At 38.2% G+C, this 13,679-nt stretch overlaps 1 protein-coding gene across 3 annotated transcripts in view; it reads left to right on the top strand.

Annotated features, from left to right (window-relative positions):
- The window catches only part of usp45 (ubiquitin specific peptidase 45), a 99,453-nt gene extending 88,103 nt beyond the window's left edge, over nt 1–11,350 (top strand). For 2 of the 3 annotated variants that reach the window (XM_072245717.1, XM_072245709.1), the window contains exons 14-17: nt 3,252–3,349; nt 5,251–5,337; nt 7,968–8,121; nt 10,461–11,350. In XM_072245717.1, the coding sequence (XP_072101818.1) occupies nt 3,252–3,349; nt 5,251–5,337; nt 7,968–8,121; nt 10,461–10,588 (467 nt within the window). In that variant the 3' untranslated portion in view covers nt 10,589–11,350. Of the gene's footprint in view, nt 1–3,251; nt 3,350–5,250; nt 5,338–7,967; nt 8,122–10,460 lie in introns of those variants that run through there. The other variant, XM_072245726.1, reaches the window with a different exon arrangement.
- Nucleotides 11,351–13,679: the final 2,329 nt, after the last annotated feature.

The following is a 13,679-nucleotide window of genomic DNA, read 5'->3' as shown; positions in this document are numbered from 1 at the left end:
CTGAATGTACTCCCTCCACCATGACCCTCTGCCTTCTGCAGGCAAGCCAATTCTGAATCCACCTGGCCAAACTTCCCTGGATCCCATGCCTTCTGACTTTCTGAATAAGCCTACTGTGTGGAACTTTGTCAAATGCCTTACTAAAATCCATATAGATCACTTCCACTGCACTACCCTCATCTATATGCCTGGTCACCTCCTCAAAGAACTCTATCAGGCTTGTTAGACACAATCTGCTCTTCACAAAGCCATGCTGACTGTCCCTGATCAGACCATGATTATCTAAATGCCCATAGATCCTATCTCTAAGAATTTTTTCCAACAGCTTTCCCACCACAGACGTAAGGCTCACTGGTCTATAATTACCCGGACTATCCCTACTACCTTTTTTGAACAAGGGAGCAACATTCGCCTCCCTCCAATCCTCCAGTACCATTCCCATAGACAACGAGATCCTATCCAGAGGCTCAGCAATCTCTTCCTTCGCCTCGTGGAGCAGCCTGGGGAATATTCCGTCAGGCCCCGGGGACTTATCCGTCCTAATGTATTTTAATAACTCCTGCACCTCCTCTGCCTTAATATCAACATGCTCCACAACATCAACCTCACTCATATTGTCCTCACCATCATTAAGTTCCCTCTCATTGGTGAATACCGAAGAGAAGTATTCGTTGAGGACCTCGCTCACTTCCACAGTCTCCAAGCACATCTTCCCACCTTTATCTTTAATCGGTCCTACCTCCACTCCTGTCATCCTTTTGTTTTTCACATAATTGAAGAATGCCTTACTGAACACGATCTATCGACATACTTTCAAAGACTCTGCAACTCATGTTCTCAGTGTTGTTTGGTTGGTTGGTTGTATTGCCTGTGAGATTGACGTTAGTGGTGGGTAAATTGATGGAAAGTATTCTTAGAGATGGTATATATAAGTATCTGGATAGACAGGGTCTGATTCAGAACAGTCAACATGGATTTGTGCCTGGAAGGTCATGTTTAACAAATCTTATTGAATTTTTTGAAGAGGTTACTAGGAAAGTTGACGAGGGTAAAGCGGTGGATGTTGTCTATATGGACTTCAGTAAGGCCTTTGACAAGGTTCCACATGGAAGGTTAGTTAGGAAGGTTCAATCATTAGGTATTAGTATTGAAGTAGTAAAATGGATTCAGCAGTGGCTGGATGGGAGACGCCAGAGAGTAGTGGTGGATAACTGTTTGTCGGATTGGAGGACAGTGTCTAGTGGTGTGCCTCAGGGATCTGTACTGGTCCAATATTGTTTGTCATATATATTAATGATATGGATGATGGGGTGGTAAATTGGATTAGTAAGTATGCAGATGATACTAAGATAAGTGGAGCTGTGGATAATGAAGTAGGTTTTCAAAGCTTGCAGAGAGATTTAGACCACTTAGAAGAGAGGGCTGAAAGATGGCAGATGGAATTTAATCCTGATAAATGTGAGGTGCTACATTTTGGTAGGACTAATCAAAATGGGACATACATGGTAAATGGTAGGGCATTGAAGAATGCAGTAGAACAGAGGGATCTAGGAATAATGGTGCATAGTTCCCTGAAGGTGGAATCTCATGTGGATAGGGTGGTGAAGAAAGCTTTTGGTATGCTGGCCTTTATAAATCAGAGCATTGAGTATAGGAGTTGGAATGTAATGTTGATATTGTATAAGGCATTGGTAAGGCCAAACTTGGAGTATGGTGTACAGTTCTGGTCACTGAATTATAGGAAAGATGTCAACAAAATTGAGAGTACAGTGGAGATTTACTAAAATGTTGCCTGGGTTTCATCTCCTAAGTTACAGAGAAAGGTTGAACAAGTTGGGTCTTTATTCTTTGGAGCGTAGAAGGTTGAGGGGGGACTTGATAGAGGAATTTAAAATTATGAGGGGGATAGATAGAGTTGACGTGAATAGGCTTTTTCCATTGAGAGTAGGGGAGATTCAAACAAGAGGACATGAGTTGAGAGTTAAAGGGCAAAAGTTTAGGGGTAACATGAGGAGGAACTTCTTTACTCAGAGAGTGGTAGCTGTGTGGAACGAGCTTCCTGCAGAAATGGTTGAGGCAGGTTCGATGTTGTCGTTTAAAGTTAAATTGGATAGATATATGGACAGGAAAGGAATGGAGGGTTATGGGCTGTGTGCAGGTCGGTGGAACTAGGTGAGAGTAAGAGTTCGGCGCGGACTAGAAGGGCCGAGATGGCCTGTTTCCGTGCAGTAATTGTTGTATGGTTATCACCTCATATGGTTATTGGCATCATTTATCTTTGGACATTGGTTATTTGTCAATATTTGTAGTTTACATTGATTCTTTTGTATTTCTTTGTTTTACTGTGAATGCCTGCTAGAAAATGAAAATGTGCTTTGGTAATGAATTTTATACTTTTGAACAATTAGCACTCTATCCACTGCGTTAGACATTTGCTACTTCCACCAGTAGCTTCCTGTAGTAACCGTGTATATTCTCCACCGTGTATGCTCTACCACAGTTACTCACTAGGTTGGTGCAAGCGTAGCATTAGCACAATGCCATTTCACCTCAGGTCATTGGTTACATCTTCCCCGTTTCTTCAGTTCTCCAGTATCTCCTACAGTCTAAAGATGTACCAGTTAGTAGGTTAATTGGTCATTGTAAATTGTCCTGTAGTCCTAGAGTTAAATTGGCGGGTTGCTGGGCAGCATGGCTTGAAGGACCAGAAAGGTCTATTCCATGCCATATCTCTAAATAAAGCACATCCCAGAGCCAGGACCTCCACCACTAAGGGGGAAAAGGACATTGGTACAAGGGAATACCAGATGCTGATGGTTCTCCTCTCATGTCTTTGAAATGTATCACCGTTCCTTCATTGTCATTGTGTCCAAATCCTGGCCAATGGTGTCAGGGGAGTAGCAGTACCATATCAATTATAATACTGTAAAGTAGTGGCTCACCACCACCTCGAGCAATTTGGATGGACTTGCCAATGATGGCCAAGCCCTGTAAATAAACACACCTCAGTCTTACTCCAAGCAGCAAAGGAAATACTTCTTCCACTTATGTGGGGAGGGAAAATGACAATATAAACAGTAACCTGCAAAAGTTGAGGATAAATTAACATAAAAGGTAAGTAAATGAAATGAACCTTTATAACTTATACTTGGAGACCATTTTTATTAAATGCTAATCATGTAGCTACCTTGAGTAATTTTTTTTATTATTCACATTAATGCTTATTTTTACTATGTCTTTTCTTTCAAAAGAAAAGAAATCAGAACATGTATATACAAATGCTCGGAAGCAAATGTTGATCTCTGCTGTTCCACCAATATTAAATCTTCACCTTAAAAGATTCCACCAGGTAATTATCAGTAGGATGTTACAAAAATTTATTTGTTATTATTTTCATGTTAAATCATTTTGAGTCATCAGTTCTGTTTTGTTGGTCGTTGTGTTTTGTGTTGTTCAGCTGAGCGTTGTGGGTGTACTGCGCTGGACCCCAGCTGACCCTCGGGTGTGTTGGTTGTTAAACAATATATTTCATTGTATATTTTGATGTACAAGTGACAAATAAATTTGAATCGAATAGATAAACATGCCTTTTGATCAAAATTATTTACTTAATTTATTTTTATTATTATTTTCTTCTATATTATGTATTGCATTGAACTGCTGCTGCTAAGTTAACAAATTTCATTCTACATGCCGGTGATAATAAACCTGATTCTGATTCTGAAAGTTTCTCAAGCACTTCCATATATAAATGTATTTAAAATCAAATATTTGTTTAGTAATTGAGTGCTTAGTCTAAATCTTCTTTATAAATTATTTTAAGATAGTTCTGACATTAAGTTTTTTTTATTCAAGGCAATAAAATATAGTTTGTCCATTATAAATTAATGGTTTAAAATTAAACTCTTTCCACTAATAAAATCAAAAAAATTGAATCATCACATTTTATAGCATGGAAGAAAGCCATTAAATCTATCGTTGCTATGTACCTTATGAAGAACCCATTTAATCCCATTCCCTCATTTTTCATTCCCAAGAAATAATTATTTTTCAATTATTTTATCTAATTGCATAATTCTGCTGTTACTGTTTCCTCTAGTATTCTATAATGTAATGTCCCTCTGCTTAAATATGTCAGTTACTTCAGGACATTCCTGGGCAATCTCTGTTTCTCCTTTGTAAATCTAAGTCGATTTAAAACTCATGTCCACATTTTAATTTGCCCTAAGCCTCTTGTACCTTTCAGCTCCCTTTCTTGATGCTCTTTCAAGCAATACCTCAATTCCCAGACTGGCTCTTTCTCATTGATATAATCTTCTCCAGCCATACATGTCTCGAAGATATTGGCTCTCCTCTATATCTGGCCATTGATTAATTTGGACTTTAATAAGTGGCCATGCTCCGTTGATTATAAAATCTAGAATTACCTCCCTAAACTTTTCTGCCTCCTCACCACTTTTTCCTACCTATTACTATCATAAAACCTAACCATTTTACTGAGCTCGTTGGGTCATCTTCTATAATTTCAAATTAATAACAAGTGTGAAACATCCTCCTATATTTAAAGTGCTTTAAAAGTTTTAATGTTTGCAGAAAAAAATGATTTCTTTCAATTTTGGTGATAACCTTGAAGTGTCATTATTTGACGGGGCTTTATTTTTCAATATACCTTTATGAAAATTTTACAACATGTGTGTTTGATTGCCTCAGTCTTGTTCTTAGAAACACTGATTTATCTACTTTCTTTCTAAAACCTTTCAGCTTTAAAACTATGTTAATGAATACCTTCTGCACATTCGCTGTTCTGTGGTTAGCTTTCATTAGACTATTATGCCTGAAGTGCACTGACTGGGTGGTAGTAGAGACAGAGAAATTAGGGATTTTTAAGAGACAGTTAGATAGGCACATGAATGTGAGGAAAATGAAAGGATATGGATATTGTGTAGGTAGAATAAATTAGTGTAGTTGGCCATTTGATTATTAATATATTTGGTTTTGGCACTACATTGTGTGCCAAAGGGCCTGTTCCTATTCTGTACTGTTCTGTGTTCTCTACCAGTGCACACTACTCTGTTCTATATCACTAATATTTCTAAAATCAAGGATCCCATATCAAATTCAGGACTACGACCACAGATATCTTTTGAATAAGAAAACAATTTTTAACAATTTTTACACGATGGTTGTAATCACACTGGAATGTAAGTTGATAATTCAGTTACTTTAAAAAAGATTTATGTTCCTTGCCAGGCAGGTTTGAGTTTACGAAAAGTCAATAAACATGTGGACTTCCCTTTGGTTCTGGATTTGGCACCATTCTGTTCCTCCACCTGCAAGGTATGTTCTATAATCACAAAGTACTTAAGGGTATATTTTTACAAAACGTTTTAAATTTGTTCTTCAAGCTATCAAAAAAAATCCATAAATATTTTCGTTGATTAATCAAGTGAGGCTCAACTTGTTGGGTCTGTATTGCTGGAGTTTAGAAGATTAAAGGTGTATCTTACTGAAGCATTTGATCTTCTCTTGGCAACGGGGTAGATTTTGATCAAGAGAAAATCCAAAAATCTGCAGATTCTGGAAATTTGAAGTTAAAGGAAAAAATGCTGGAAACACTCAGCAAGTCAGGCAGTATCTATAGAAAGGAACGCAGTCAACGTTTCAATTCTGCAAACCTTCACCAGAACTGGGAAAGAGAGATGGAAGTTAGTAGGAAAGAAGATGGGGGAGAGATGTGCAGAACAAGGAATGCCTGTGATGCAATGGTCAAAGTGATTTATTCAACACAATTAACAGCACATTCAACTCAGCTTCAATGAGTTTTTAATGTTAAGCTGTTGGCACTTGCCCAGTTGGCTATCCAATGTGTGGGATAAGGAAAGAGAAAGTGAAAAATCAGATTTATTCTGAAAGGTGTTTCTGAATCATTGTGAGTGGGCTTTCAGGCTCCTGTACCTCCTCCCTCATGATAGTATCAAGAAGGAGTCTGAAGACCCACTCATAATGATTCAGAAATAGCGTCTTCCCCTCTGCCATTTGACTTTCCACTGTGCTCATCTCCTATCCTGGACAGTGAGGGTCCTTAATGATGGATGTTGCCTTCTTGAGGCACCACCTCTTGACGATGTGGTGGGGAGGGTTGAGCTGGCTGAGGCTAAGACCCTCAGCAGCCTCTTGTGACCCTGTGCCTCCTGAGGGATGTGATAGATGGACAGAGGGACCAGATTGGGCGGATAGGATAGATGTTGCGAAGGACAAGAAAGCCGGGTAGAGAATTATATACGTGATAAAGATGGAACCAGGTGGTGAGGATAATGAGTCTAGGTAAGAGGAAAGGAAGTGATGGAAAAGTTGATGGAGATTCTGGATAAACAGGTGTGATTGGAAATAAAACACAGTGAGAGTGGGTTACCTGAAATTAGGGAAGAGCCAATTTCAATCAAACGGATGCAGATCTAACCAAAGTGAAATAGAATTCAGGCTTGACAGACAAAAATCTAATTGAAGAATGGAAAACCTTTAAAGTGGAAATGTTTCAAGAAAATAGGTGCATTACCATATGAAGAGAAAGAAAGGGAAATTAAAGCTAAAAAGATATTGACAGAACAGAGGAATAAAAGACGGATGCAAAGTTGTTAACCTAAGATTACAGAACCTTTCGAACAAAAGGAACGAACAAAGAAGAAGGGCACAGAATGGAAATGAAAAAGATATGTACAAGAAGCAAAAAGGAATCTAAAAATACTCATATGCATGAACAGGAAATGGATTGTAAGAGGAGAAGTGGGTTGATCCAAGACCCAAACATTAAAAAAGATACATATATGGAGAAAAAAGAGGGCACAACTGAAGAACTTTATATTAGACTTAATGAATAAAAGTGTTTATGCTTTAAGCCTCATCAAAGGAAGATGCAACTGAGATTCTGGATGGGCAAAGTTGACAGAAATGGTGCTAGAACAGTTAACTGCACTTTTATCAACATCTTGTTTGCTTTATCAATATCAATGACTTGTTTGCAGAGACTCTATCCATCAATTTCCAAACATCTACAACAGCAGAGAATAGAACTAGAAAATTAGACCTTAAGACACAGGAGCAGAATCAGGACATTCGGCCCATCAAGTCCACTCCACTTTTCCATCATGGCAAATGTATTATCCCTTTCAACCCCATTCTTCCACCTTCTCCCTGTAACCTTGATGCCCTGACTAATCCAGAATCTATCAACCTCTTCTTTAAATATGCTCAATGACTTGGCCTGCACAGGCAACTGTGACAGTAAATTCCACAGATTTACCACTCTTTGGCTAAGGGAATTCCTTTTCAACTCTGTTCTAAAGGGACATCCCTCTATTCTGAGGCTGTGCCCTCTGGTCCTAACACTCCTACAACAGAAAACATCCTCACTATGTCCACTCTATTTAGGCCTTTAAATATTCAAAAGGTATCAGCTCTTATCACAGTTTTGAAAAGGAGCTCAAGAATTGAGGCTTAAAAACTGTAAACAGGAATAAGCTTACTTTCACACTCTATTTTTCCAATTATCTTAACCTGAGATTGTTTAAGATAAATGAGTTGTTCAGTGAAGCAAGGCTGGTAGTAGCATTCATAGTCATTTGGGTAACTGTTTCAGGAAGGAAGCAGTGGTTGCTCGTGTATAAAGGAAATGTGTCAAAGTTAAGTGAAGGCCTGAAAACAAAAATTGTCTAAAGTTGGGTTAAAAGAAAAATTGGAAATGATATAAAAGGAAATAGGTTTCATGAATAGATTATCTATGACAGGTCTGATTGTGTACCTGGGGGAAAGAAACATCCTAATGAGTGCATGTTAGATGTTGTGATTAGTTTCTGTAGTGTGAATATAAAAAATTATTTGTATGTTATTGGTATATTGAAAATCTAATTGTCATACCATGAAAATAACCTGCCAAATTCTGATGGCTGTTTGTTCACCGATCATTTTAGAATGTTGGAGACAAAGGCAAAGTGCTCTATGGACTTTATGGAATAGTTGAACACTGTGGCTCAATGCGTGGTGGACATTATGCAGCTTATGTGCAAGTCAGAACAGCCAACAAAAAGCTCTCTGAACAGCCCTCAGCAAACAAGAATATTTCAGGTAAAACGCCTGAATTGTGGCCGGGTTGTATTAAATATTTGCATTCTAATTGTCGTAGTTTTCTTGTGTTCTTTGCGCACAGAGAATCCAGTACCCACTCTCAAAGTTCAAAGTAAATTTATTTTCAAAGTACATAGCTGTCATCATATACAACTCTGAGATTCATTTCTTTGCAGAAGACCAAACCCAAGAATGAGAGGAGATCTTATAGAAACATATAAAATTATGAAAGGGGTTGATAACATAGAGGCAGGAAAGTTGTTTCCACTGATAGGTTGGACTAGACATAGCCTCAAGATTCAGGGGCGTCGATTTAGGACAAAGATGAGGAGGAACTGCTTTTCCCAGAGAGTGGTGAATCCGTGGAATTCTCTGCCCAGTGAAGCAGTGGAGCTACCTCAGTAAATATATTTAAGACAAGGTTGGATGGATTTTTGCATTGTAGGGGAATTAACGGTTACGGGGAAAAGGCAGATAAGTGGAGATGAGTCCATGGTCGGATCAGCCATGATCTTATTGAATGACAGCCCAGGTGGCTGACTCCTGCTCCTATTTCTTATGTACTTGTGTACCCAAAAGTACGGACAAACAATCAATGTGCAAATAAAAAGCAAACTGTGCAAATGCAAGAAGAAAGACGAAACTAATAATAATAAATACATAAATAAGCAATAAATATCGAGAACATGAGATAAAGAGTCCTTGAAAGTGAGCCCATTTAGTGGGAACAGTTCAGTGATGGGGTGAGTAGTGAAGTTATGCCCTCTGGTTCAAGAGTCTGATGGTTGAGGGTAATAACTGTTCCTGAACCTGGTAGTGTGGGCCTTAAGGCTCCTGTACTTCATTCCCAATGGCAGCATGGACTTGGATGGTGGGGGTCCTTGATGATGGATGCTGCTTTACCGTAACAGTGTTCTGTATAGATTTGCTCAATGGTGGCGAGGACTTTATCCATCATGGACTGGGCCATATCCACTACTTTTAGTTGGTTTTTCCAGTTCAAGGGTATTGGTGTTTACCAGGCCATGATACAACCAGTCAATTTACTCTCCACCACATATCTATAGAAGTTTGTCAAAGTTTTAGATGATCCTAATGCATGCACTCTTTAAGGAACAGAATGTTTTCTTTTATTTGTTCACTAATTACAGTACTTGAATTGTCTAGTGTTGCTAACATTGCTAATGTTAATTTCAAAATCAGAACTGGATACAGGCCAGTCCATCATAGGCAAAGTCCTCCCCACCATTCTGTACATTTACAAGGAGAGCTGCCACAAGAAAGCGGCATCCACCATCAAGGATCCCAACTAGCGACTGCCATTGGGCAGGAGGTACAGAAGCCTAAGTTTCCACACCACCAGATTCGGGAAGTCCTGAACCAGTCTGGATAACTTGAAATTACCATTACCCTGAACTGAATGGATTCTACAACATACAGACTCACTTTCAGGAATTCTTTGTAACTTATGTTTTCAGTATTATCTTTGCACATTGTCAGTCTTTGTTAATAATTTTTCATAAATTCTATTGTATCTCTTGCAACAAAATGAATCTATTTATCATTTTATCAGTTTTCTTTGCAGTGTATTTGACTCTTTAGGTATTTGATCTACAAAGCTTATATGGGTATATCAAGCAACCCTAATGTTAGGGGTGAGAGCGATTATATTGATAATTGCGATAAGATGATATTGAAATCCCAACAAAAGTTGTGTCAAAAAAGATCACTATGTGAAAAGCGGCTGCACTTGAGTAGATAGTTGCTTCACTGACCTTTAGAATAAGTTCCCCTTGATCCAATTGGAAATGCACTTGTGGCCACTTTATTAGGTACGGGAGTGGAATGCAGTCTGGTCTTCTGCTTCTGTAGCTCACCCACTTCAAGGTTCAACATGTGCATTCAGAGATGCTCTCCTGCACACCACTGATGTAACGTGTGGTTACTTGAGTTACTGTCACTTTTCTGTCAGTTTGAACCAGTCTGGCCATTCTCCTCTGACCTCTCTCATTAACAAAGCTTCTTCACTCACAGGACTGCCACTCACTAGATGTGTTTTGTTTTCTGCACCATTCTCTGTAAACTCGACTCTCTTGTGTGTGAAAATTCAAGAGGATCACCATTTTCTGATGCAAAATATCCAGATATAAACAGGAAATGATGTTCCCATCAAACTGTGAGGCCTAACTTCAAATGTATTCTTCACTTATCATTATTTTGAGAACCTCGACTTTGAATCATTTTGAATGAAAAAGATTCTGATTATCCTGCTGTAGCAATGTGGTGTTGTTTTGCATTTGAATTTAATGGAACTATTAATGATGATTTTTGCTTTCCAGGTTTCAGGGATGTTGGAGCACCACCAGGTCAATGGGTTTACGTCAGCGACACCAATGTACAAACAGTGTCTGAAGCTCGAGTACTTAATGCTCAGGCCTACTTGTTGTTCTATGAACAACTTCCATAAAAATATGGGCTTTAATGTTGTCTAATTTATACCTGCTCATGTTGGTTTTACAAACTTTTTGCGCTATCTTTAATTTATCAGATAAAGTTAGAAGTTCATCATGATAAAAATTTGCTATGACCAGCAGAAATTAAATGCACTTTGAGTATGAATGTAATGAAAAGCAGTCAGAGGTTTACTTATAAAATTATGCCTTTGAACCCTGTTATATCCCACCAATACCACCCTATCCTCTCCCAGACTGATAGAAATACACATATTTTCATTATGGCTATTTACATTTAATATATATTTTTCAACTTCAGAATAATCCTACTTTGATTGTACTTAATAACACAATGACTATTTACATTCAAAAAGAGGAAGTTTAGTCTCTGGTCTTAGAGATTGTTATAACTTCCTATTTTTGTGACTGACCTTCATGTAAAGAACGATATCAAAGAATATTGAACAAGTTATTATCTGATAGATTTATATATATATATATATATATATATTTTTTAAAAAGAATAAAATTTAATTCTTTGGAAGCTCATCTCACTTCATCATTGTTACCTTGGCATCACGTTATAAAATTATTATGTCACAAATTCTGGACTGTAATGCATGAACTGGTATTTGCGTGTTAATTTACTCAAAATATGCCAGTAAGGTGCACTGAGTTCTTCGTTAACAGTTTCACAGTATCGTTTAATTTATGTATTTTATGTTGCAAGGCTTTATTGATGCTCAACAATATCTTAATAAACAATTATTGCCTAATATGTGTTTTTTTGAATTATTCAACAACATTAATAATTCTATTTTGAAATGAATTTTTAATTTGGAATAAAACATTTGTAATATATTTACAAACTATACTCATAGCTTAAGTAAAGTCAGACTATGGTACTAATTCAATTCTGGAACAAATACAATTATCTTCAGTACGTTCTTGTTGATGTTTTGGAGTGGGTGCTGGATGCTTCATGGATGAGAGGGCTTGTGCATTTAGAGAGGTTGAATAATCTTGGGATGTTTTTCTTTGGAGTGGCAGAGGCTCAGGGGGAGATCCGATAGAGGTTTATAAGATTATGAGAGGCAAAGATAGAGTTGACAGACAGTATCTGTTTCCCAGGGATGAAATGTCTTAATACTAGAGGGCATGCATTTAAGGTAAAAGGTGGTAATTTCAAAGATGTGAGGGGCAAGTTTTTCTTTATGGAGTGTGGTGGGTGACTGGAATGCGCTGCCTGAGGTGGTGGTAGAGGTAGGTACAGCACAGACTTTTGGATAGGCATATGAATATCTGAAAAGTGGACATAGTGGAGGCAGAGGGGATTAGTTAGTTGCCCATTTGATTACTGATTTAATTGGATCAGCACAACATTTTGGGTCAAAGGGCTTTTTTCTGTGCTGTATTGGTCTCTTTTCTATTAGCAGTTTCAATATCTTGTTGCATAGAATTTCCAAAAATTGTAAATAATTTGTCAAAATCAAATAAATGCATCTAAAATTGATTTTAAAAGCAGAGCAACACACTCAAAGCGCTGGTGGAACTCAGGACAGGCAGCATCTATGGAAAAGAGTACAGTCAACGTTTTGAGCTGAAACCGTTTAGCAGGACTGGAGAAAAAAAAGGTGATTAGATTTAAAAGGGGAGGGAGAAGCACAAGGTGATAGGTGAAACCAGGAGGGGAGGGGTGAAGTAGAGAGCCGGGAAGTTGATTGATGAAAGAGATGCAGGGCTGGAGAAGGGGGAATCTAATAGGAGAGGACAGAAGACCATGGAAGAAAAGAGGGGAGGAGCACCAGAGGGAGGTGATGGGTTGGCAAGGAGATAAGCTGAGAAAGGTAAAAGGGGATGGGGAGTGGTGAAAGAGAGAGTGGGTCATTACTGAAAGTTCGGGAAATTGATGTTCATGCCATCAGGTTGGAGGCTACCCAGACAGAATAGAAGGCGTTGTTCCTCCAACCTGAGTGTGGCTTTATGGTGACAGAGGAGGAGGCTACGGATAGACATTTCAGAATGGTGAGTGGAATTAAAATGGGTGTCCACTGGGAGATCCCGCTGCTCCTGGCAGACGGAGACTGTAGTCTTTTCCACAGATGCTGCCTGGCCTGCTGAGTTCCTCCTGCATTTTGTGTGTGTTGCTTGGATTTTCAGCATCTGCAGCTTGTATCTTGTTTTTGATTAAAAGCAGAGCTAGCCTTTGTCTTTAACCGACTGGAAACTGAAATATTTAATTATTTATTTGGTCACAATAGATTAATAACCCTTATCAAATGGACATGTCCCTACTGTGTGCAAACCTGCTGATTCACACCCTCACTGAAAATATGGAATCCAGCATTTGAAATGAGCTGATTTTCTAAATGATTGGAAACAGAATTGACTTAATTAGTTGCCATTACAGTATCTTTAATTATAATGTGTATTTACTGCCATGTTTGGCTGGATTATGCTGAATGGCTAGGAAATCCATTCATAGAGCCCATCATTCAGCTGTTGACATTTGAGTAAGTTCTGAATTTCCACACATGCACTGTGAAATGTAGAAGTCTCAGGTAACATCCATCTGTTCACACTGCGTCTGGACATCATGCTGAGTCTCAGAACCCAGCCTGGCTGAGAAAGCAAGACTTTTTAAAAAATATTTCAATGGGGATTGTAGACTAAAGACAAAGGTAATCTGTTCATTTTGCAAAGAAGACTATGAATACTTTTTTTTATTTCTGTTGTTACTACATCTTTAAACTTTTATTGTTTGTCATCTTTCAACTTGTAATTTTAAGTATGCCCAAATGCCAAAGCTATTAAAGTTAATGGCAACTCTTCTCATTTCTACTATCAATGAGGAGGTACAAGCCTGAAGACAGACACTCAACGTAACAGGTACAGCTTCTTCCCCTCGCCGTCAGGTTTCTATCTAATTATTGTAATTTATAGTATTCATGCATTGCACCTACTGCTGTGGCAAAACAACAAATTTCATGATATATGTCAATGATAATAAACCTGATTCTGAACTCTTATATTTGGCAGAGGCGGAATTGTAATTGTACCTCTGTCAGAGGAGTTTTGGGGGAGAGTACTATTATATAGTCTGAG

Source organism: Mobula birostris, chromosome 2 (genome assembly GCF_030028105.1).
Source record: "Mobula birostris isolate sMobBir1 chromosome 2, sMobBir1.hap1, whole genome shotgun sequence".
Lineage (NCBI taxonomy): Eukaryota > Metazoa > Chordata > Chondrichthyes > Myliobatiformes > Myliobatidae > Mobula > Mobula birostris.
The sequence above is the reverse complement of the archived record's forward strand: the minus strand, read 5'-3'. Positions and strand labels throughout refer to the sequence as shown.